At 36.6% G+C, this 23,589-nt stretch overlaps 1 protein-coding gene and 3 long non-coding RNA genes across 7 annotated transcripts; 2 read left to right on the top strand and 2 right to left on the bottom strand.

Moving 5' to 3' along the window:
• The first annotated feature begins 2,392 nt into the window (after positions 1–2,392).
• On the top strand, positions 2,393–4,565 carry LOC147498624 (uncharacterized). Its single transcript, XR_015195528.1, has 3 exons — positions 2,393–2,725; positions 3,075–3,113; positions 3,905–4,565. It is a non-coding gene; the product is annotated as an uncharacterized LOC147498624 (long non-coding RNA).
• Positions 4,566–8,128: 3,563 nt separating this feature from the next.
• LOC147498625 (replication protein A 70 kDa DNA-binding subunit D-like) lies at positions 8,129–10,089 on the bottom strand. The gene is made up of 10 exons (XM_086560568.1): positions 9,996–10,089; positions 9,809–9,908; positions 9,593–9,714; positions 9,437–9,518; positions 9,235–9,358; positions 8,979–9,142; positions 8,786–8,906; positions 8,562–8,705; positions 8,339–8,404; positions 8,129–8,255 (listed from the first exon to the last, which is right to left on the bottom strand). The coding sequence occupies exons 2-8, from the start codon at positions 9,850–9,852 to the stop codon at positions 8,670–8,672; spliced, it is 693 nt and encodes a 230-aa protein (XP_086416694.1). The 5' UTR covers positions 9,853–9,908; positions 9,996–10,089; the 3' UTR covers positions 8,129–8,255; positions 8,339–8,404; positions 8,562–8,669.
• A 152-nt stretch (positions 10,090–10,241) lies between these two features.
• LOC147498626 (uncharacterized) lies at positions 10,242–16,329 on the top strand. 3 transcript variants are annotated; one of them, XR_015194333.1, is made up of 5 exons: positions 10,242–11,017; positions 11,609–11,750; positions 11,833–11,990; positions 12,620–12,688; positions 16,091–16,329. It is a non-coding gene; the product is annotated as an uncharacterized LOC147498626 (long non-coding RNA). The 3 variants fall into 3 exon arrangements; XR_015194334.1 differs by lacking the exons at positions 12,620–12,688; positions 16,091–16,329 and having other exon boundaries at positions 10,246–10,842; positions 10,988–11,017; positions 11,833–12,015; XR_015194332.1 differs by lacking the exons at positions 12,620–12,688; positions 16,091–16,329 and having other exon boundaries at positions 10,255–11,017; positions 11,833–12,015.
• Positions 16,330–17,058: 729 nt separating this feature from the next.
• Positions 17,059–22,939, bottom strand: LOC147498627 (uncharacterized). Of its 2 annotated transcripts, none has more exons than XR_015194336.1 (3): positions 22,921–22,939; positions 17,268–17,423; positions 17,059–17,198 (listed from the first exon to the last, which is right to left on the bottom strand). It is a non-coding gene; the product is annotated as an uncharacterized LOC147498627 (long non-coding RNA). The 2 variants fall into 2 exon arrangements; XR_015194335.1 differs by lacking the exon at positions 22,921–22,939 and adding an exon at positions 20,961–21,899.
• Between the last annotated feature and the right edge of the window lie 650 nt (positions 22,940–23,589).

Raw genomic sequence — 23,589 nt, forward strand, 5'->3', positions numbered from 1 at the left:
TTTTTGGTAACTAACAATATATTATATAGTAGAAGTGGTTCCTATACATGTGGGGGTGGAGCATATGTCTATACCTATAGCATCCACTAGCCACAGAGGAGGATCTCCTTCCCATTGATAGGAGTCCTTTAGCAGTAGTGCTTTATGTGATAAAATGTCAGCAGTTCCGTTTAGCAAACGGTTACAAAAAGATATACTAAAATGTACAAAATGTGAGCTCAACAATCTAATATCCTGGAGAATGAGCTCGGATTGCCATGCAAGATTAGAGTGCAGATTCTCCCAATATGTAGCTATAGCCTGGGCGTCTGTCTCTATCTCTAGATATGAGATCTGTCTAGCTAAGGCCCATTGTGTGGCCATGAGGGTACCTCTGCATTCTGCGTCCTCCGCTGAAGTGGTATAGTCTGTCCTGGTTCCTGCTGCTAAGAAGGAACCGTGTGAGTCCCGTAGGATAAAACCAATACCAAAACACTGTGTGTCACAAAGATAGGCTGCATCCACATTTAACTTTTGGGATGGGTGAGTTGGTGGTTTCCATTTTGGTGGGTGGTTTGTGGGTGGGATGGTTTGTAGTTGAAGCAAGGAGTTAGTTGTGGGATTGTTCATCTTGCATTTTCCTTTATCTATTTTATTGGCTGACTGAGTTATCATGTAAGCTTGGAATTTGCTTGGTATTAATTTTTTAAACGCGGCATTGCCGCGAACTTTCCATATAGCCCATGTCAGATTGATACAGAAGGAGCTCCATTTATCATTATTGAAATTCCACAATTTTGGTGGGGATAGTCATATATCAATCCAATGGCACGTTGAGAGGTGTGTGAGAGAATGGAGAGTGATAGCCCATTGGGAAGTGAACCAACAGGCCCTAGTGAAAGGGCATGTGAGGAGCATATGGTGTAGTGTTTCATTTGGATGGTCGCAGAGAGGGCATTTATGTGTGGGAATGGGAGGTAGTGTGGGGGATTGTTAGTCGGTGGTGGTTGGAAGGTGGGAGTATTGTTGGAGGTGTTGATGGTTATTGGATTGGAGTTTGTTCTGGAGTGTGGTGGTGGGTGACGGTGGTGGGCTGGTATTTTCGGTGGATTGGTGGTTGGGTTTGGATTGGTAGGAACTAGATTTGGGTCAAATGGGCTTACCTCCGGTATCTTGTTAGGAGCCAGGTAGACCTGTAGGCTTGGGCACCAGGCCCATATGTAGAATCTTTTGGGAGATTGCTTTGAGCAGATATTTTAGCATGGGAGAGAGGTGGCGTCTCACGTGAGACTTGATTGGTGAGGCTAGGTGCCACGTGGATCGCTTCCGAACCTTGCAAATTGACCAGAACAGTGTTGTGGTTTTCCGGGAGAGTTTGAACAATGAGCATGTTGTCTGTTTCCAGATCACCGAAATGTGAATAGCCGCTTTCGATCTGCTCCTCAGGTACTACTGCGAGAGGTGTTTGAGCTACCATAAGAGTCCCGACTTGGTGAACATATGGGGGATCATGGCAGGCGATGGAACGATGTCCCGTCTTGAGACACTTGATGTAGAATGGATACGGCAATTTATCCGGTTTAAATTTGACGTAGACATATTCACCGGTAAGGGTTGAGGCTTCAATACCCGGTATGATTGGTTGCTCGACGTTGACGTCAATTCTTGCTCAATACCTTTTTCGAAGCCTCGGAAAGCCGTCTGGTGGGTCCACCTTTAAAAACTTGCCAACACTAGAAGATATTTCTTTTATGGCTTCTTGGCTGCAATGATCAAAATGGAGTCCCTCAAAACTGAACCATAAAGGAACACTGTTTAACTGAATGTTGTATGGATCCATGTCTGCGTCAAATTCCTTCATGATGAAGAGATGACTAAGGAGATGGAGAGGCTGATCAGTAAGAATTCTCATTCTTTCAGTGAAGCTGTTAAGATTTAACACAAACAAGTTATCTTCTATAACAAGGATGTCCATTCCCCTTTGTTTCTTCAGTTGTGTTCGGATGGCAGTCAGGGCGTTGTCAACATCAAACAGGATGGTGGTGTTGAGCTTGCTGAGAATACTGAAATTCCACATTCAAATGTGCTTGATTTGTGTAAATTTTTCCTGCTATTTATTCAAGTACTTTACTTGTTATTTTACAACTTAGGACCAGGTTGTGCAAGGTGGCAATGTTTTTTTCTCGGCATGTCTTCAACATGTATGCACTGTCTATTTTATTTTATTTTTTATTTACATTTTTCTTGTGTAATTCTAACTACATTTTTCTTGACATTTCTTGATACATACACCTTGGGCCAAAAAACAGGACTTAGGCCTGCTTGGTAACCCATTTTCCCGTTGGCAAAACAATATTTTCCCACTTAAAGCCCATTTGCCACTATTTGTTGCTGAATTTTGGACCGGCAAAAAAAAAGAGATTTGTTGGCAAAACACTCACGTGACTTTCTTTTCTCACTCCAAACAGGAAATTTTTATCTAGGGGTTGGAAATATTTTGTCAAGGAAAATTGACCAAAATTTGCCATATCAAAATTGACCAAAATCCAATTCCAAGCTATACATTTTTCGTTTACCATGATAATTGAAGATGACGAGGATGACAGTGGAAGAATGGAATGGATCATCAACAAATTGCTTTCCAAAACAGTTGTTATTACTTCAACTCCTGATTCTCTCTCTCCAAAAGTCTCATTCCGCAAATATTTTCTTCTGATTACTTTACAAAATATATCATTTCTTTAAAGTATGTTGTACTTTCTCTTTGTTGGTATTTTAGATATATATGGTAGTTGATTCAATGAAGTTTCTAGCCGCATTCTCAAAGCTTTTGTACCCTAGACAAGTTTTTAAGTTTGACTTTCTAAATAGGAGAATGAATTTGGTTGACATGTGTTATGTGTCGAGAATTCATTGGGTAGAGTTTTGCAGGGCTTTCCAACTAGTGTAACTCCAGATTATGTTACTCTTCAAATATATATAATACTCATTACAAATAATTAAATTGGTTACTCTTGTTACTGGTATATATTTCTATGATTTATCAGTTTTTTTTTTTACTCGTTGTTAAAAGTTTTTTTGTTTTTCAATATTAGGGGATTTCGACTTATATACATACAATGCTCTCTACCCAAGTAAGTCTTTTCTGGTGTGTTTTAGATTTTTATTCAAGTATATATATTGTTTGAGCTTATGCGTGTGCTATTAATTGCGCGTTGGTAATTTAGTTGGTGAATTTTTATTAGGCTATGTTAAGCGTGATTGGTGCGGTTGAGAAATATGTTGACATATATGAGTGTTCCCGAATCTCCTTTAATATATTAATAATATTTACTATTCACATAAGTTCGAGTTTATAAAGAAATTGACAATTAACATAGTATCAAAGCCTCTAGTTTTTTAGAGGTCTCGGGTTCAATTCCTGCTATGTCCAGCCCTTCTACTTGTGTAATCACCCATGCTTATGAGGCTGGGTGAGTGAGTGAGTGAGTGAGTGAGTGAGTGAGTGAGTGAGTGGAGTGGAGTGTGTGGTTGGGTAGGTAGGTGTTGCTGCTGGTGAGTGGTGCTATGGTGTTGCAGGTGTTGGTGGGTGGTGCTAAAATGTTGCAGGTAGTGAGTGAGAAGTGCTAGTGTAGGCTAGTGTGGTACGAGAAATAAGTACAGGTTGTGGGCTGCTTGGATTAGTTGAGACTGATTTTATTTTCTTAATAGAATATGTCTTTCTAGTGCCCGTTCTTCTCATTTAGATTGTACATTTGTATGCTTTGTAGAACCTCTTGAGATTTACTTATATCTATTGCGAGCTTTTAAGAAAGAGAGAAAAAGGAAACATGCAATTGTTGGATTATCGTCTAGTTTGTGTATAAGGTTGTGCATTGATTTAGTTTTAGCTTTAGTTTAACTCTAAGCATCATTTGGTTTTCAGGTGAATTAGATAGTGATTTGGCTCCCAATGAGAACCAAAGGCCCAAAGCATTGAGCCTAAATTATATCATGTTGTTGGGGTGTCCGTCACCACGAGGCACCGAACTAACCTAGTAAAGAAACTATTGTTGAACCTGTTATACTAGTATGCGAACCGTGCTTCGCACTGGTTTATCGAAAGTAACCAATGCAGACGTGTTCAACTTTTCAACCAGTGTATTTTAGGGATTTTACCAAAAAAGTGTTTCAGGGATCATGTTGGCATTTTCAGTTGCAGTGGTTTATCTTGGAGTGGCTAAAAAATTCAAGGTAACTAAAGCTGTTGGCCTTAGCGTTAGTTGTAGCGATATGTACAATGTAGGAGGTCTCAGCAAGTGAAGCTGATGGACTGATGATCTTGGCGTTAGTGGAAGCAGTATGTTGGTCTCTGTCTCTAAGAACCACTTTTGACATGTAGAGAACGTTGTGTCAGAGAGGCACCTTATTAGATTGTGGGGTTGAAGATTTGTTTTTATGGCGGTGTAAAATGTTGAGTTTTGTTTTCTCCATTCACGTTGTGTTATATATGACGCATGTTTGTTGACAACATGAGTAAATTTGCTGTATTTGAACTCATTCATATGGCCATATACATAGTTCTGGTCTCATTGTCATCTTCCAAACGCTTGAGCAAAACTCAGAAATTTGATTACATTTTCTTGTTGAATGCAAATTATTTCAACCATAGTAATAGCTGCAAGAGGATGAACTAACAATTTTCCTCTCTCATGCTACTAATACTGAGTGTTCAGGAAATCCAACGAAAAACTTTTTGTTAGAAACAGTCAGTACCAACACGTAACCACCCTCACACATTTGCTACACATAGCATAATGAGAGTCATGCCTACATCATATTCTAACCAAGAAGCTAGTACAGTTGGATAACATGTCATCTCATCCAACAATTATGATTTTAAAGACCATAAGATGATTAGAACTGTAAGATACATGACAGATGCTGTTCACAGCACCTAAGTAGATTCATGTGTCGGAAGAGGAAGGTTTTACGACTCTTCTTCTTTTCAATTGGTAAGGGTAGAAAACTTATTGGTCTAGACATAGTAAAAGATACACTCTTAACATAAATTAATAGGTGAGACATTAAGTGATGGATCCTCTTAGTTGTTACTAGCAGATAGGCAAAATGATCTTTTGGGATATTCATATGACCTTTTTATGTTTGTAAGTGAGATGCGGTGCCAAGGATTCTTTTCAAGAGAAAATATTAAAATAGAAAAAACTTAGTAGCTAGTGTCATGTATTAATATAGGTAAAGATGAAAACTACAATATGTTGGGTGGTTCCAAGAACTCATTTGGAAAATGGAAGGTAGAATGTTCCAATACGTTTCAACTTAGACTTTTACCTATTTCAGTCGAAACAATCTGTCTCCATTTAGAAACTTTAGGGCACTTTTTGATTGTTCATTCCATGGCCCTGCTGTAAAAAGCAAATTTCTGTGCCAGTTTTCAATTATTATTGTGCAATATTAGGACTGATGAAATTAAAATGAAAACACGTGCTAGTACATAACTTTTGCAGTTGGGTTAGCATCATCTTTGATAGTGAATCATTATGGTTGTGAAACCACCTATCAAGACATAGTCAAAGCCCGCTAACCACATCTGTGACTTATCTATTCTTAAGCAAACATTTTGCTCAGTTTGCTTTCATACCAAGTGGAACCGATGTTTCAAACCACAAATGTTTATCCCAAAACAATCATAATGCCAGCACTAAAAACTTGACACAAATGAATAACATAGATTATCACCTCTCTTTCCTCTTAATTAATCGTTCTTGGAACCACAGGGAATGCTCTTGGGCCTCTCGTGGCTTACGTGTGTTAAGACTAAAGCTGTTGGATATATGTATATAAATGCTTGTGAAATGAAGTGCTCTTTATCAGTTGTATGGTAGAATTACTTATTGGCTATAAAAGCCTTCTACTTTTAAAGAGAAAACAGTACATTAAAATGTTGAGTTTAGAACTTGAGCTCTCAATGTAGGTGTTAACAAACAAATGACTCCTAACAATATAAGGAAACATAAAGAAGCTCGGTTCTCAGACCGATCTTTGACATGTGGACGGGGATGCCCTTCCAATCCTAAGTGTCTCATATCTTGGGGTTGTAAATTTATCGTCAGACGCGTCATATCAATCTGCTCCAATGACTTGAGAGAGTCTAAATTCAAATCCCTCTTCTCTTACGCCAACACGGTAGGGTACCAACAAACAAGCAGGTACCAACACGGCCAGTGATAGATGATTATTTTTACGGCTTTTTATTTTTCGTTCATTTCATTGTTTGAACATGAGAAACACATAAACTTTGGATCGAATCTTAAAAGAAACAGAGGATACTAAGGCGAAAGAAGAGAGTGGTTACTGGAAGTAGCAAAGTTACTCTTTTCGGGTCGTTGAAATTTCATAGATGGATTATGGTGCCGCTATACCGAAGAGTGTGCTTTGCGGTAATTCGCACCACCGTAAACTAATCAACCGTAAAGGTAATAGGGATGACATGATGATCGTACTATGGTGGAAAGAAACCACATGGTGAAATAAGGAAGCCGAATTGGTTCTAAACCAAGATCGACCTTCTTATAGATTGGATTGTAACCGATAAGCAGGGGAATCTTGTTGCTTAGATCTTCTTCTATGTACTCATACTCCACACCATTAAGCTTTAGAGTCCATTCAACTCTGTAACAGAACAGGCTAAGAGAAACTCCAACCAATTTTACGTCCCTCACTCCCTCATGCTTATAAAAACTTAAGAGTCTCTTTAGAATTTATAGAGATGAATGCATGCAAAGAAGTCTGGGCCTAGTGTGTTCAAGCAATATACCTCTGTCAAATCAGATTGAAAAATATTCAAAGTATGAGGTGTTGACGCATAAATCGACTCAATTCAGAACACCTTCGAAGTTTCTGCCACTTACAAAGAAAACCCAAAGACTTGAAAACTATAAATTGAAGATCTAACTTAAGAGTTCACGAAGATCCTAAAAGTTGAAAATCAGAAAAATAAACATACAAATAGAGCTAACTTTTAAGTTGGCTTACCTTGTTCAGCTGTTGCTAGATTCTTGTGATCCAAGAAACAGAATATTTTGTGAGATACATCTGTTGATACTTTTCTATACGTTTCTATACTTTTTCCGTTGCAAACTCATCACCATCAAGTGGAACAAGATCTGAACCTTGAAGCTTGCGGGGCATGAGTCCCCGCCGGGATTATGGCGGTCCATTGTTTTCTCCACTCGACAAACACATATAGAGTAAAGTCGACGTAACTTCGGCAATTGGAGTTGGAAACTATCTAGCATGGTATCCGGTGATAAATCAATGATATGTGAAGGTGAAAGCAATCAGGATTCGAATGCTTAATCTGGCTGCGATAAAAGTATCCTCAAGACTCATAACGATCAGCGGATGAAAGCATTTTTAGTTGGAGAACCAATATTCGGGTCCAATGACCTCGGAAGGGCAATTTCACCATTACATCCATACGGCGAAAAAAAAAAAATCTGCTTCTTTAACACTTTCGGAGGTATGTTCCTTAATACCAAACTTTGTTTTAGAACTTCTCTAGTAGGAACCATAACAACGAAGATAAGGACCCCTCGGCCTCATTTTCCTCACTCATAGGTGGCAATCTAGATATATAAGTCAACATAGGAAGTACAAAAGCGGCGGCAGTTTTACGACCCGGTTTCCATAATCCCAATCACATCTCTCACAAGAACCCAAGTGGTATCGCCACCATCCGAATAGGAGAAGGTGTCTTATACCCGGCTTTATCCACCGCTTTCAACACCCATATCATCCATTTCACTGCCCACCATCCAAAGAACCATTTCAACAACCATCCCTTCACTTCCAACTCGCCAACTACAATCCCCTCAATTCAAGTGGAATTCTATAGACTCGCCAAATCTCCCTATCACAAAAGTACCATAGTACCTACTCTTGCGTCTTTGCATAGATAAACTAAAGACTGTAAGCACACTATCCCCATTAAACTAATCAAATAGATATTTCTAAGCCCATATAAAATTTTGAAAGATGTTTAAATAAGCAAACCTTCAGCAGTACCACTATTAGATCGTAAAGAACTTTCAATTAAGTGGAAGACAATGAGCAAATAATGAGTTTAATGTATGTATAATATCTCTTTAAATAAGAAAAATATATAATTAAAGCAACTTCAACATATAACTTGAGTGTATTTTTGTATGTCGTCTCGCACTCCTTCGTTTACGTCATGATTCTATTGATGAGAAGCCTTATGAATTCAATCAATCCTGCAGTAAGAATAATTTTAAATCTCATAATTAGTTATTATTTCAATATTTTATTTCCAAGTATTAGAGAATGAGTATGTTACCTGAATTTCTACACATTGTTTTTTGGCATTTGGTTCTTCATCCTCTTGTTTGATGATTTTGATGCCCTGTTTTTAAGATAGGTTAGTAGTAGAGCGAAACATTAGCTATGACTATTACTGGGGGTATGAAAGGAAGCTAAAGTTCCACAGCTTGCTTAGGCAATAAACTGCAATAGTAAAATTTTAACAATGCATTATAAGCAACAATAAAATTTGTACTTACCTTTTCAATTTTGTCTATTTTTGAGACGGTTAATGAGCTATCTTTTCCATTTTCACAGTTGTACTTTGTTATTCTGACTTCAAATTCATATCCCTTGCCAATTGGTTCTTATAATATTTCAGAAACCAAGTCGAAGCCATTTTCCTGCATAGAATATTTTAATATCATCGTGCGAGATTTTTTGTAAATAAATGTAATTTTAAAGAGTTAAAGCTAATTAATACCTGTTTCTCAATTTTCAACAGTTCATCCAAAGGACGTTGCAACAAATATTCGGCCTCATCATCAAACGCTGTTATCAACTTTTTGCATGTTGAATCTTCTATTTCAAATTGGACTTTGTACCTGCATAGAATGTAATTACTTTAGTCTCTATGATAATATTTGTAATTTATTTAATAATATTTGTTTCAATACCTTTTTGTTGGTTCTTTCATTGAAATGGAACAATAGTCACACCACCATTCTGGATATTTTAGTTCTACCTTTCTTCTGCACTGGTCGCTTTCACAACAATTGTAATGCCAGTTGTATTTGTTGTCAATATCTGATATTTTTGCTTTAAATTTGTACCTTTTCCCCTATACATTGATAATTTCAAATTTTGTTTAACAGTCAAACAATAATTGAAAAGAAGAATTACACATGAACTTGGATAAAGGCAGGAAGTTACCACTGATGAAGTACTCATTAGCAATGTATCAATTTCTTCTAAATTTTTCACTTGAATTGCCTCTGTTGCATAGGTAGATGACCTTTTTCTGGAAATTGGCAACTCCGCCCGTGGATTGTTTGAACTGCATTTTACATGAGAGATATGTCATAAACTTTAAAGTATGTACATGATTTTTTCCTATGAAATAAGTAATTGTTACCTATTTTTTAAAGTATGAGCATCATCTGTTTCCAGGTTTATATACACCTTTGTCGCCGGTGTTGCTTGTAGTACATATTTACCTGAAGCCCAATAACTTTGTACATTAGCACATATCACTCAAATTTATTGAATGTACATATTTAGATAGATGTACCTGAGAACAATCTGACTGTTGTTGAAGTCACAGTTATAATATCTCTTGGGCCATTTTTTGTTAGGACTTGTGGTATTTGTTTAATCCGATCTCCCCAGAAAGTAATTTCCAAGCATTCCATTCTAACAACAAATAAGGAAACAGAGTTAAAAATATACCATTGGTGATTAGTTGGTTTATTAAATAGTAGAGTATCATTAATAAGAAAAAGCATACCTCTCATTATCAATGTAGATTGATTTTTTATCTGACTGTCCCATTCTTGTGTGAACATTTTTTTGCAATTCACCGATGTTGTTGTAGAAACCAATGACATCTGAATAAGGTAAACTTTATTGGTAAGCCTATGAAAATTTTACCAATAAACGAACTAATGTAATTTGAAAAAAAATGTTAGAATTACCAGTAAGAAATTCGTCTTGCTTATCACGTGGGGCTAATTTCTTGAAATCGACAAAGCTGAATAGTTGTCGTGGAATTGATGTTTCATCTGAAATATTCCTTACTACAACAAAAGGGTTCTGTTGCAGCGCCCTCTTTTGCAGCGCTCACAATTCATTGGTAAAAGATATCAATTGTGACGCTGTAGGCGTCCCTAATAGTTTGTTGATCTATCCGGCTTAGCCTAACTTAAAATTACTTATTGCCACGCCTTTTGCGTGACCAATAGGGCGTAATTAATAATTTTGTTAAAATAATAAATAACTTTTTTGTTAAAGCTATCTACTGCGATGCCATTAGCGCAGCTGTTATCCAACTTAACAAATGTGACGCCTCAACTGTTGCAAATTGTTTTTGTTTATAGCCGAAGTTTTTTTCACTTTACCCTGCTGGGACGACAATGGCGTTCCTGATGTACTTTTTATGGGGGCGGGATATTCTAATTTAACAAATTTTTCTTGCAGGCCTTTTTTTATTCTTGGCTTCTAATTAACCCTAAAAATTGGAAAACCCCTCCTACCCTTTTCTTTTCTTTACAGCCATCGAATCTTCTTCCTACTGAAAAAAACATAAAAAGAAAAAGAAAAATGTTCTTCCTCGTTTTCCTCCAGTGTGGTCAAAGCTTAGGTATTGTTCTCTCTTTTATTTCTTTTGATTAAATTTGAAAGCTTTAATTTTGGTTAATCCTCCACACCATCAAAGCATCGACTTTTGGTTGGTTTAATTTGTGTTTAGGGTTAATTCCACATTTACCTAACGAAATTTTCAGATTAGAGTTTTGGGTATCCTCCACCATTGTCAAATCTAAGGTAAACTTCGACTTTTGTATAATCCACCACCACCACTGTTAAACTTGCTGCTTTGATCTTCTCAGTTGAAAGCTACTTGATTTTCTCTCTCTGTTAAATGATTAACTGATTTTTTTGTGTTCACATTGATCGACGACTTCGACAGGTAGTGGAACCATTAATGCTGAAATAGAAGGTCTTTGTTTTTTCTTATCATACTGGTACTTTTGATTGTAGTGAAATAGAAATAGATTATGTTTAGAAAAGCAAATTCTATTGAAAATGGTGGATTTTTATGTCAATGAGTCTACTGGTGGGATTTGAACTGCAGTTTTAGACTCTTTGAACTTATTTGTGAATTCAAAGGACCGGTAAATTCATGTTTATATTGTGAATTTTGTGAAATTAATTGTTTGAAACAATTTGTTTTTGATGTACATTATAGTGTATCAAATTTTCAGTGGTGAATAGAAGCTGTTGGCAATTTTATGGTGGTAATGCGGATGTTCTTTAATAGTTATTTGGTATTGTGTATAATCATGGTTTTCCTTGGTGGTTCAATCTATTCCTGGGTTTGTTTTTATTTATGAACAAGTGGTTAGGGTGAATTTGCTTGTTTCTTTCAATTTCATTTATTGGTTTTGATTCAATTTGAGAAAGTTAGTTACTGATTTTTTTTAATCATATATAATAGAATAGGATATGGTGTTAGGATTATTTTGCGAGGAAATTTGGTTGGAGGAGTTACTGTTTCCCGAGACTATACCATCTTTGTCTCTCACTGCAGTTGTGGGCTTACATGGATATATGATAGACATCTTTGTTAAGATTTGGGCATTTAGAAATCTATGACAGACGGAGATATTGATGTGCATAGCCACTGATTTGATAATGCTGTGTGGCGGCAATGGGGAGGTTTGCTACTCCAAGTAAGCATATTTTCATTTCACCTTGAAATACATAAGTGTTTGCCAGTTTTTATTCTTTCTAATATTAAATTGTGAAAATTAGAGTTCCTGTAATCAGAAAAAAGCTCCTAACGAACAATTGGGGTGGTTGTAAACTATCCAACAAGCTAGGATGGAAGCTTGGATGCTGCTGCTCAATTTCATTTTTGAATTGTACGTAGTTTGCCAGAGTGGTAGCAAACTATATGTAGCTCCTCTTTGGTAAGTCCTAAATCTGATTTCTAAGCCTTCCTTCCTTCCTTTATGAAATTGTTTAGGAGGCACCAAACAGTGAGATGGTCTAAGGGTCCAGGAGCATATAACTTCTAAGTACAGTTACTGACAATGTGCCACTATAGTTTGTTGTTAACCTACTCATTGATGTCGTTGATGTGCATGCATTGAGATTCTATTTTTTTTTAGAATCGCATTGAGATTAACAATCAACTAGTTGACCCCTACCTTTAAATTTTAATAGTGAAACAAATAATTTAGAATTTCTTGTAACGAGGACCTATTTAAAAATGTTGAAAACAGTATTTGTTGGACACATTGACTACGAAGTGAAGAGATACATCAGTTGATTGTGTTTTGTTATGTGCTGAATATATATACACCTAACATACCTATTTGAATGGAACAAATTTTGTCTTGTAAACTAAACTGAATTTAATCAACTCACTTGTTCTAATATAGTTTGTTTTTCATATTGTAAAAGGTTGGGAACTTAATTGTGGCAGTGGTGTTTGTGCATATACTAGGTCCATAAGTTTGACTTGGTTTACATGTATCGCTTATTTGAGTGCATTTTTTTTAAAGTTTACTTATGCATTGCTTATTTGTTGTACCAGATTGGTCGTTCGGTTGTGGTAGATGAATGAAGAAATCTTCGATAGATGTTCAAATCGGCAGAAATATTGGTACGTAGTTTGAGAACTTTAAGCAAGTAAGAAATATTGGTATCTTATCTTCTGTTAATGATGTATTGGTTATTTTTTTCTTTTTTCACACAATTAGGGATATATGATTGACAATTAGTTGTACACATCGAGGCATTGATAATTCCTTGAAAGCTTGGTGTGTCTGAACCTTTAAGACGTCAGATAACCAGTGCCATAGTTCCTTAGATATTGTATGACCTTTTTTTTTAATGAAATTGTGTAACTATATATCTTCAGCATCCAATGGTATATCATGTTTCTGTAGCTTCTCGTATCCTGCACTATACTTCGATTTTCAACAATCTAGAACTACCAAAAAACTCAAACCCCCATCACGGACACAAAAAACAATGTTACAGATGGATGGGTCGATCATTTTGTCTCCCTACACTAGCTGCCTTCACAAGTCCTATATTTATAGTCACATACATTCATCAATCTGGGAAAAGCTTGTAACTTTGCCTTTGAGCTTTTATCACGCATGAACCATCAGGTTAGGCGTATTTCTGTTTTTTAGTGTCATCATTGTTCTTTATGCTTCAAAGAAAAGCTTGTCTTTGCCTCGATAAGCTTCCCCCCTCGCTTCCTTTGCGGCCTCTTCAAATTCACCATAATCCCACTCTCCACTGACCACAAAGATAATAATTTACTTAGAATAAGGATAAAAACATTACAAGTTCAAGGGGATAATAGCAAAATCTATGACCCATACATTTATTGGCCTAAACCATACTAGAAAAAAAAAAAGCAATCTTGTTATAAGTCCTAAAACTTCTCTTTCCGCGGTCTATAGTAATTAATTATTACGCATGACCGAACATAGATTTGATACGAGATTGTTTTCTTGGGTTTGAGTTGCTAAGAAAAAAAAAAATGTCAAGTGGACTTGTTAGTGGTGGTGGTGGTAATAGCAATTGTAGTAGTATAGTATGGTTTAGAAGAGATCTTAGAATTGAAGATAACCCCGCTTGCTGCCGGTGTAAGAGCAGTCTTTGTGGTTCTTTGTTTTATTTAGGCATCTGAAGAGGAAGGTTATTATTATCCAAGGAGAGTTTCTAGGTGGTGGTTGGTGATAATCATCCAATTAGGTAACTAATGTTGTGGATCTGCTAGATTTTTCGATTTCAAAGGCACCCATAGTTGATCAATAAGATGTAGACTTATGCTAAAAAGCTTTGCAAGATGTTTTGCAGTTCTAGTCCACCAATAGTGCATCTAGGGCTGTTCAGTGGCTGATCATAACTATTAAGGTCTGCTATCTTTGCATTTTCAAAGATACACACTTTCAATTTTAAAATTTGTTTGAACAGATAGCTCCTTTTCATGTTATCGATCCAATTATTAAAGGCTGAAATGGAGGAGAGCTTGCTTTCGAAGTGTGGGTCTTTGGATAGAAAGGCTTCGCTTGTCCGTTCTTGACCATCCTTCTAGCTCTGTTTCCATTTAAATTGGTCAACCGTCTCTGCCGGTTTAGGATCAATCAGCGATCGAAAGTCCGGTGCTTCATAGCTTCTTACTTTTGGTTCATGCCTTTGTAGTCACATGCACAAATAAATATCAACACTCATTGCCTAACTAAAATTCATGGGTTGGAGGTCCCGATTGTTTCTGTTTAGTTCTATCCAAAGCCATGCCTTCGGATGATCCTATTGTCCGCAGACATATCGACACTATTCAAGTCCCTTCTAGTTTTATCCTCTCTCCTTTGCAATCCTCAACTTGCATCCGACATTTTGTGACCAACTTTCACGAGTATCGAGATACATCTACAACTCATTGAGCTGCTAAGAAAGCAAGCACTCAATGAGTGTGGTGTTGCATTAGAGGAAGGACACTTGATGTTATGGAGGACATGACTGCGTAATGTCTACCGATTTTTCTTCCTCGAAAGTACACTAGGACATCACTTGGTAAGAGTGAGATGCTTACTTTTGGTCTTTACTTTTAGCTTTGATAGGATTGCCGTAAATCATCTAATTTTCTGCGAGAGTAGAAGGTATTTTGCAAACTAAAATAACTTTTGAGTAATCGTACTCTGTTGGACATTTTGGGCAGATGGAAGTATACATATGTTGTAAATTTTGATATAAATGGTCTACGATAAAAGAACTAAGATGGAAATCAACTATGAAATAGAAAGTGCAAATGTAAGAATGGGTCCATGCAGGGAACTAACTTTTAATGATCGGCCGATCTTTAAGCCAACTTCGGGAGCGGTTTCTGATCTCAAATCATGATGAGCAGCAGCGGCGACCTCCTGTGGCATCGGCTTTTGCCGCCTTCTTACGCTTCACCATAGCAGCCCGAGCAGAGCCTCCTCGCGGTCATGTTTCTCAACTTTGCACTTTCTAATGGTTTCCCAAAGCACATGGGGCGCCTATCTAGTTCTCATTGGAAAGGAATTAGCTGAATATTCCTTCTGTCTCCTGCCTGACACAGTTTGACACGCGGTCATACCTGATTGGCTCCAAATCTATAGTTGTAGAAAGAATATCAAGAGAACTAGCATGCGGGAAAAGCAAGTGTATGATCAGATCAATCAAGAGATAGTGGTTCGGCCAAACAACTTTTTCCCTTCCGAAAGAAAGATAGGGTCAATTTCCAGCACTAATTCCTACACTTGATCGGTCTCATATGTTACCTTAAAAGAGTTGGTTCAACACATACGGCTTAAACGCTATTGTAGAGCCCAGCCCTTCCTTTGAGCATTTTTGTTGATGGTTGAGCTTCCCCGATCCTAGCCTATCCATCTCGCCCTTGTTCCTTTTGCGGTAGTGCGTGTTTTTTGTGCTTAGGTTCTTTCCCTGAGCCTCCCTATTAAATAGTAGCAAAGGATAGAAAGAATAGCCGAAGGATAAAGGTTAGGACAAAGGATATTCCGCTCCTGTTAAATAGTAGCAAGGGATAGAAGGAATAGCCGAAGGCAGGACTTCTTGACTCCTAAATCATAGGCAGGGGGTTAAAAATCTCATTATAGGTTGGTTGATACCTTTACATCTGACTATGCCATCTGTTGGAACCGCTTTTTGTAGTTGAGCTTGTTTGCTTGATTTACTTGATGTTTAACCTTACTTATTTTATTGTTTCATTGGTGATAATTTTATGACACGAGGTTTTTTAATGGTTTGGCATTTACATGTACAATTTAGTTCAAAATCTATTAGTTTTTTTGCTATTTTTGTCTTCTTATTTGATCTGTACCTTCATGAATGTGATCGAGTTATAACTTTGATAAGTTCTTTCTAAGCTTTTGGCCATGAGCACCAATTTACGCATATAGGAGGTGCATAGTTTCACATGCATTGTCAACTTGAGTGTATATTAGGTTTATTAATGTTTCTAATAAATTTACTTACGTTTTTTTTTAATTTGTTATGCCAGATTGGTCGATTGGTCGCCATAAGTAGTAGAATCAAGAAGAAGCTCCGAGTGGATGCTGCTCAAATTAGCATGTTATAGACATTATTTGTGGAATTTTAGTTTTGAATAATTCGTTTAAATTTAGTTGAACGTTGTTAAGATTATGTGAGACGATGTTTTTTCGCAAAAAATAGTTATGTGAATTCTTTATGATCTTTTGTATTGAATGGTTTAGTAATGAAATTCATTTTGTTATGATTTGTGGTGAATTGTTATAGGGTTACTGTGTTCTATAAAAATTGTTTTGGGCAGGATTTCGTAAATAGAAATGTACATGTATATGTATGAATTGTACCATTTGCAATGCTAAATGTGTCATAAAATAAAGCACAGGAGTTCATATCATTCGCAATAATTTTGGTGTAGCTAAAAGCTTTGATTCTAGAGTAACGTAGATATCTTTTGCCACGCTTGGTGTGTGGCTAAATTTTTGGACGTCTTTTGCCACGCTAAATGTTCAGCTAAATATTTAAACTTCCCGCACTATGGAGCCAAATATTTAAACTTTCCGCAACGGAAATAGTGTTGCAAAAGGTTGCCTTTTGCGAGGCCTAGTTGTGTAGCTAAAGGTATCACTTTTGCAACGCCATCCTAGTTGTTACAAGCTCTCTTTTGCGAAGCCATGCGCTGCAAATAGTTTGAAAAAAATTTGCAATTAATTTAATTTTAATAAATGAAGTAGCAATGGAATTAGTGTATTAGCAGCACCCTCAGGCGTCGCAACAAATTAGGAATATTTGCCACGCCACCTTTGGCGTTGCATTTGAGTATTTGAGACGCACTTTTTAGCAACGCCTTTGCAACGCCATCTGGTGCGTTGCGACAGATCTTTTGCCACGCTCAAAGGCACCTTTAGCGATGGGGTATGGCGCTGCTAAAACCATGCTCTGTTGTAGTGCCTCATGGTAGTATACTTTTCAAATGTTATCTTGTTTTTATTGTTCACGGGACAGTAAGACCTAACGTTTTTAACAGTGAATTTTTCCAAATGTACCACTGAACCATCTTCAACTTTTTCCTTAAACTGTGGATAGATCTCCATAGGTATAGACGCATTAATTTGGTCACCCTGTATGAAAAAATAATGGATATAAATCTTAAAGTGATAAAAAAGATGTTGAATAAGTGTGGTACTTACTTTTTCGTCAATAAGGATCATATCCTTACTTAACAATGTCTCATTTCCAACCAGATAGTGGTCCCAACTTCTATCAATTCTTACTCTGAGCTTCAAATTCCTAACTGACTTGGTGGCTTGCTTTATCAAATTGTAATGAGTTGTCATGTCTAAATGCTGCAAGTAGATCGACCGAGAACAGATAAGTAAGAGATTATCTTTTCAAAGTTAATATAATTAACTAAAAAATAAATATAAAAGGAAAACAAATGTATGTCCAACGAAGTAGTAAATTGTAGTGATTTCAAACACTTGGCATATATAGAAAATGGGTGTGTATATTCCAATAAAGAACAAAAGAGAATATAAAAAAAATGGCGAATGTGAATAATGTCTCCATAGTAGCTGCTGGTCCTCTACACTGCAATAGGATAAAAAAAATTAGGGTTAACTAGTATTACCCCCCCACTAGATGAGCCAATTAGGATTTCCCCCCCACTAGATGGGAAATTAGGGTCTCCCCCCTAAATACACACAAAAAAAATGTCAAAGTGGGTTGACCAAAATTTTTTTGTGTGTATTTAGGGGGGAGACCCTAAATAATCAGTTAATAAGTAATTCGCTCTATACGAAGTTAAAAAAATGAAAATTTGAGATTAAACTAATATTTTTTTTTACCTCATTGTAAATTGTTGAATGCTTCTTTGTAGACAATGTTCTGAGTGTATCCTTCTGGTTCATCACCATTTTTCTTGATTAGGAATTTTAGTCCTGATCTTGTAGTTGTTCGTGATACTGCAACGTATAGTTGTCCATGACTGAAAACTGGCTTAGGCAAGTATACCCCCACATGCTTCAATGTCTGTCCTTGACTTTTATTTATTGTCATTGCGAAACATATCTTTATTGGAAACTGTATTCTCTTCAAACTGAACGGCCAGTTAGTGCACTTATAAGTTGTCTCTATCCTTGGTATATCAGTTTCCCCGCCAATGTTGCTCCCTGTTATAATTTTTGCTCTAATGACCTTTGGAGCTAGTTTGATAACAATAAGTCTGGTTCCATTACAAAGACCAAGGCTTTGGTTTATGTTTCTAATGAGCATGATTGGCGTGCCAAGTTTCAACTCCAGCTTGTGGTTTGGAAGACCAGATCCTTTAATTGTGTTAAGAAATTCAACTGGGTATACTGCATACTGTTCTTCAATATTTTCAGATATGGAGCTTATTGAATCGGCGCTGAAGTACTCACGCATTTGTCCCTCGAAAAAAGACAGGATGTGGGAGTTGATATCATTTACAGACTCGTTTGTAGGCGACAGAATGCATCTATCTCTGAAGTAGTTGTCATCCATGTATTTTGATGGTAAATCTTTGTAAATACTTGACACGATATCACTTATGCTGTCATAGCCAGGCGGAATAAGAAGATCATTAGGAATTTGGATCCAATTTTTTTCTTTACCTTCGAATATGGAAATGCCAGGTAAGTTTCCTTCTCCGAGGTCTAATACCCACTTGCTGAAATCTGACGCCAATAAAGAATGCACATTCTCTAAGCGCATGTTTCTAGTTAGCTTGAAGACTTTGCAATGCTGCCAAATATGTGATATGTTTATCGATGAAGAAATTATTATTTCCCTTGTACCTCTTGGAATGACAGGTAAAATCTGCCTGAAATCTCCCCCTAGCATAATAATTTTACCTCCAAAGATCTTGTTTTCATTTTCTTTGCCCATTAGATCTTTTCAAATCCCTCGTCATCGCCTCAAAATCATGCCTGTGGGTCATAGGAGCTTCGTCCCATACTATAAGATCAGCTCGTTGAATAAGTCTGCCAAGCATGGTGTTTTAACTTATATTGCAGGTTGAGTACTCATCAATTTCTATTGGGATTTTAAATCTTGAATCTTTTGTCTTTCCACTGGAAAAGTAGAGCTGCTATTCCTGAAGAAGCAACTGCAATGGCTATTTTCCCTTGTGACCGTAGTTGGGTCAGTATGGTATTGTAGAGGAATGTCTTGCCAGTTCCTCCTCCTCCATAGACAAAATAAAGCCCACCTGAGTTTGTATTGACTGCATTTATAATTTCATCATATATAGTCCTCTAGTCATGATTCAGGCAGTTTTGCATTTCATGAAATTGTTGGTGCATTTCATTGTGACTATATTGTTGTTATTCCGTGATGAGTCTATCTAGGTCTCTAGGTTCTGACCTCATATCTTTGAACGGTATCTTAAAATCCTTCAGTTGACGGTTGACTTGTTTAAGTAATCTGTCAATCTCAGTCAGCGCATGGTTTCTAAGCTCTTCAGGTGTTAAAATCAGATCACCATCATTTGCTCGAGTTCTTTCTTTGTCCAGTATGTCGTCTGTAAACAACTCCCAATGTTTGTTCCATAGAACCAAAGGTTCACTCACCTCACAGAAAACTAATAGTGTTGCAAATAACTGCCTTAAGGAAGCACTACCAGCCCATTGACTTGCTTCAACGATTGCATCGTTCCATTCGTCGTCATTTTGCAACAGTCCAAGTGCAAAACACGTTGATTTGAAATCCTCATACACCTTGCTGTTGACAGTTCTGAGATCTTTATATGACGTTGCACCTTTTTGAACATTTAATACCATTCGCAAATAAAACCGTTCGCCTGACGTCGGATGTGCATAAAAGATCCTTCCGATTTTTACTCCTTTCTATTTTAATTGCCAACATTTAAAAGAATCAACCCAAACAAATTTTAATGGGAAATCAACATACCTCAGGTGTCTACCATCTTCATGTAATTGGTTATAGCGCATCCACTCTGTAAATTTGGTTTTCTTTGCACTTTCACGGGTGATGACTTCATCTGTGTTGTCATCGTCATGATAGAACACCGTATGTTCGCCTTCAAGATGAAATGGTAGTCTCTCAACAGGTGGGTATCGATATTGGATATCGTATCCAAATAATCTCCAGCAAGCTTCATGTGCAGATACATACCGACAGTCTAAGAATCTTTGAATTTCATCAACTTGTATTATTGTTTCTTCGGTTTCTGTGTTTTCAACATTGGTATCAGTCTCTCATGTACTTTGCAAATCCCTTGTCATCGAATGTAGTTTCTTCGCAAAATTCTTTTGGATAAAGTCTGGTACATTTTCGTTCGTTCATGCAAGGTGAATTCTTGTCTAGCTCTCCACATGGACCGTGAATCATGTTGTCTATGACAATTTCATATAACAACGGGTCATCATTTTTGTCTGGAAGTTCAGCTGATATAATCTTATCAATGTCAGCTGGTGTAGAAGGTTTGTCATCAGGGTGCAACCAAAGTAGTATGTGAGCGTGTGGTAGACCTCGTTTTTAGAATTCAATAACATAGATTGCTGCAAAATTCTTACAAATTTGTTTGTATAAAGTCGTTACGTCTAAGAAAGGAGTATAATATATAAAGTTCTGCATAACCCCGAGCAACTATTGGAATATCATTCGTTTTTTGGCTTATTTATTAGTTATTACACTTGGCTTGAAGGTTCTAAGTGAGACATTAGACATTATATTGTAAACCGACTAATTATTCCTATATAAAAGTAAAACCAGCAGAAAATAAAATAAAATAAAAATGAATAATTTACGGGGGAAAAAAGGAGTAAGATGTTTTCAAGCCAAGAGTCGCATAGTTTAGGCATCACACAAATAAAATTAAGATGTAAAATATTTAAAATTACCTGCCATAACTTTGCCAAAGTGTTCTTCTTCTTTGAGGTCCTTCATAATCTGATCCACTTTTATCTTAAACGCTCTAACAACAACTTCAGGGCAGTATTCGGATTTTAGACCTTCAACTCTTTTCATTGCAAGTTTAATTTCATTCCACTTTGGATTGCAAGTGAATGTGATGAATAGATCTGGAGGTCCCGCCCATCTGCATATAGCAATGGCATCCTGATAATTCTGCACCATGTACCGTGGCCCACCAGTAAATGAAGAAGGCAAAACTAAACGCTTTCCGACTAATCTTGCATCTGTGTCTCCAGCGTGCACTGAGTCAACTATATTCTTATATAGTTATGCTCTAATTGTGGACTGGTTGTTTCGGAACCAATCAAGTCTTTCTTCTTCTACACATGTGTATATATCGACCAGAAATTGCAATTTTACTTTACCACCTCTGACTAAAGTCTGGCCCTCATTTTCTCTATGTTGAAGTCTGAAGGCATAATATTCTCGCATGCTAACTGTGTGGCGGTGATTTTCTGATATTTCTTCTTCTCCTCGATACAAAATATTGAATGTGTAGCCGTCCTCACCGTATGGAAATAAAAGAGGATATTGCATTGCCATAAAGCTAGGATAATGTTCAGTAATTCGTTTGAGGCCTTCTTCTTGGTGTTCAACAACTATATCTCGATGATGAAATTCAACTCCATTTCCAAGCATCAGTGCTACTACTTCAGTAGATGTAGGCAGGTTGTACTGTCTTGCATCTTTTGAGCGTGTGCCGATAAGTTTAATGCGTACAGGTATGTAGTCCTCTTCATTGAACCTATCTCGTGCCATTCGGAAGGCCTTTGCAATTTCATTTTCCGCATTCAGCATTGTTATCAATCCTTCAACTATACTACCATCTAATGCTTGTTCGAGTGCTTGATTGGGCAGAGCACTTAACCTATTGGACACCTCGTTCTCTGTCATATATATATAAAGTTGCGCAAACTTTGGTTTATCTCCTGTTGGAAGTAACGATCCGATTTTATGGTAATTTTGTCCATGAATTCTGAAGACATATGGACCACCACCATTGTTAATTGCATAGTCTATTTTTCCACCCATTGACGTGAAAGCAAAGATCGAATTATATGATCTTATGTTTTCAATAAAATGAGTGCTTCTTGGTCCCCTTGATTCAAGCAGATCCTTTAAGAATTGTGGAGGATTCTTCAATAGTGGAAGTTGTATCTTTCCCACTTGACAACAAATGGAGAATGTAGGAAGTTGTCCCTTTTGTTTCTTGTTGTTCCTTTCTTCATTCCAGAGTATAGCTCCACAGAAAGAACAAATTTTGTTGGGTTCACCAAAGTCCCATAGTTCTATATAAAGAAAAAACAGATAAGAAAAGGATATAAGTTATTAATCGAAATATTCTACGTGTTTAATTTAATACTTACCAATATCGCGAGTACTTTTGCGAAGTGGAATGCTGTCAATGAAATCAAAATCTGACAAATTAAAATTTGTTGAATTGTTGTTGATGTTCTGAAAATCAACATCAGTAGTGATGCTTCTTTGCCTATTCACGGTTTCTTCTCTGTGCATAGACTGAACTTTTCGAATATTTGAAATTCTGGTAGCACGCGAATCATTTATAACCAACTCTCTTTGTGGGAGAGGATTGCATCTTAGCCTTGATTTACGAACCTGTTTATTCTTCTCCTTGGCCATAGGGATTTCTTATAATAAATATTTAAAAAATTCAGAATTCTAATTATAAGGGACACTTAAAATAGAGTAGTTAGATTGAACACACAAAAGAAGTACTCAGATATATAGAGTTGTTAACAAAAAAAAATTGATCATGCACTCACAAAAAAAATCTAATATAAATAAAAGAAGTACTCAGATATATAATTACATGCACACACAAAAAAATTATGAATTAAATCATGTAATTTAAAATTTTAACTTTACCTGTAAAGAAACGACGACACGTAAGTGAATCCAAAGGGGCAAACTCTAATATAAGGTTCTCATAAACAATAGCAAACAAAGTTTTGTTAGCAAATAAAGTTTTATTCAGAGTTTCGTACTTAAGTACACTGAACACAGAATATCCCCCTGGTTATGCAATTTAAAAGATTGATTCAGATAGTTTAGAAGCTAGAAGGTTAAAGTAAATTCAGGACGGAAAAGAATATAAAGACAATGACGGACAGTTTCATGCATTAACTATAAGATTAAAACCATTGCCAAAGTATCAAATTATCTAATATTGATGTATTTTCCACACGTATGCGCATAAAGTTAAAGCCATAGTTATCTACGTAAAACTAAGAACAATATCGTTAAACATGGTATATATAATGTTTCTTTCAAAAGATTATTATGGTGCTTAAAGACTTCAGAGCGAATAATGGGAAAATTGTACTATTATTCTAGATATAATGCACTTGAACTTGTTCAACTCTAGTTCATAATTCGGCTTAGTCATGGCTTAAAACTTAAGTTGGAGCTCCATGCATTCATACTGATAGAGTTCCAAGTAGAATTACCCTTAACTATAAGATTAAAACCATTGCCAAAGTATCAAATTATCTAATATTGACGTATGTGCATAAAGTTAAAACTATGATGAGCATA

This window comes from Coptis chinensis, chromosome 5 (assembly GCF_015680905.1).
Source record: "Coptis chinensis isolate HL-2020 chromosome 5, ASM1568090v1, whole genome shotgun sequence".
NCBI classification, from domain to species: Eukaryota; Viridiplantae; Streptophyta; class Magnoliopsida; order Ranunculales; family Ranunculaceae; genus Coptis; species Coptis chinensis.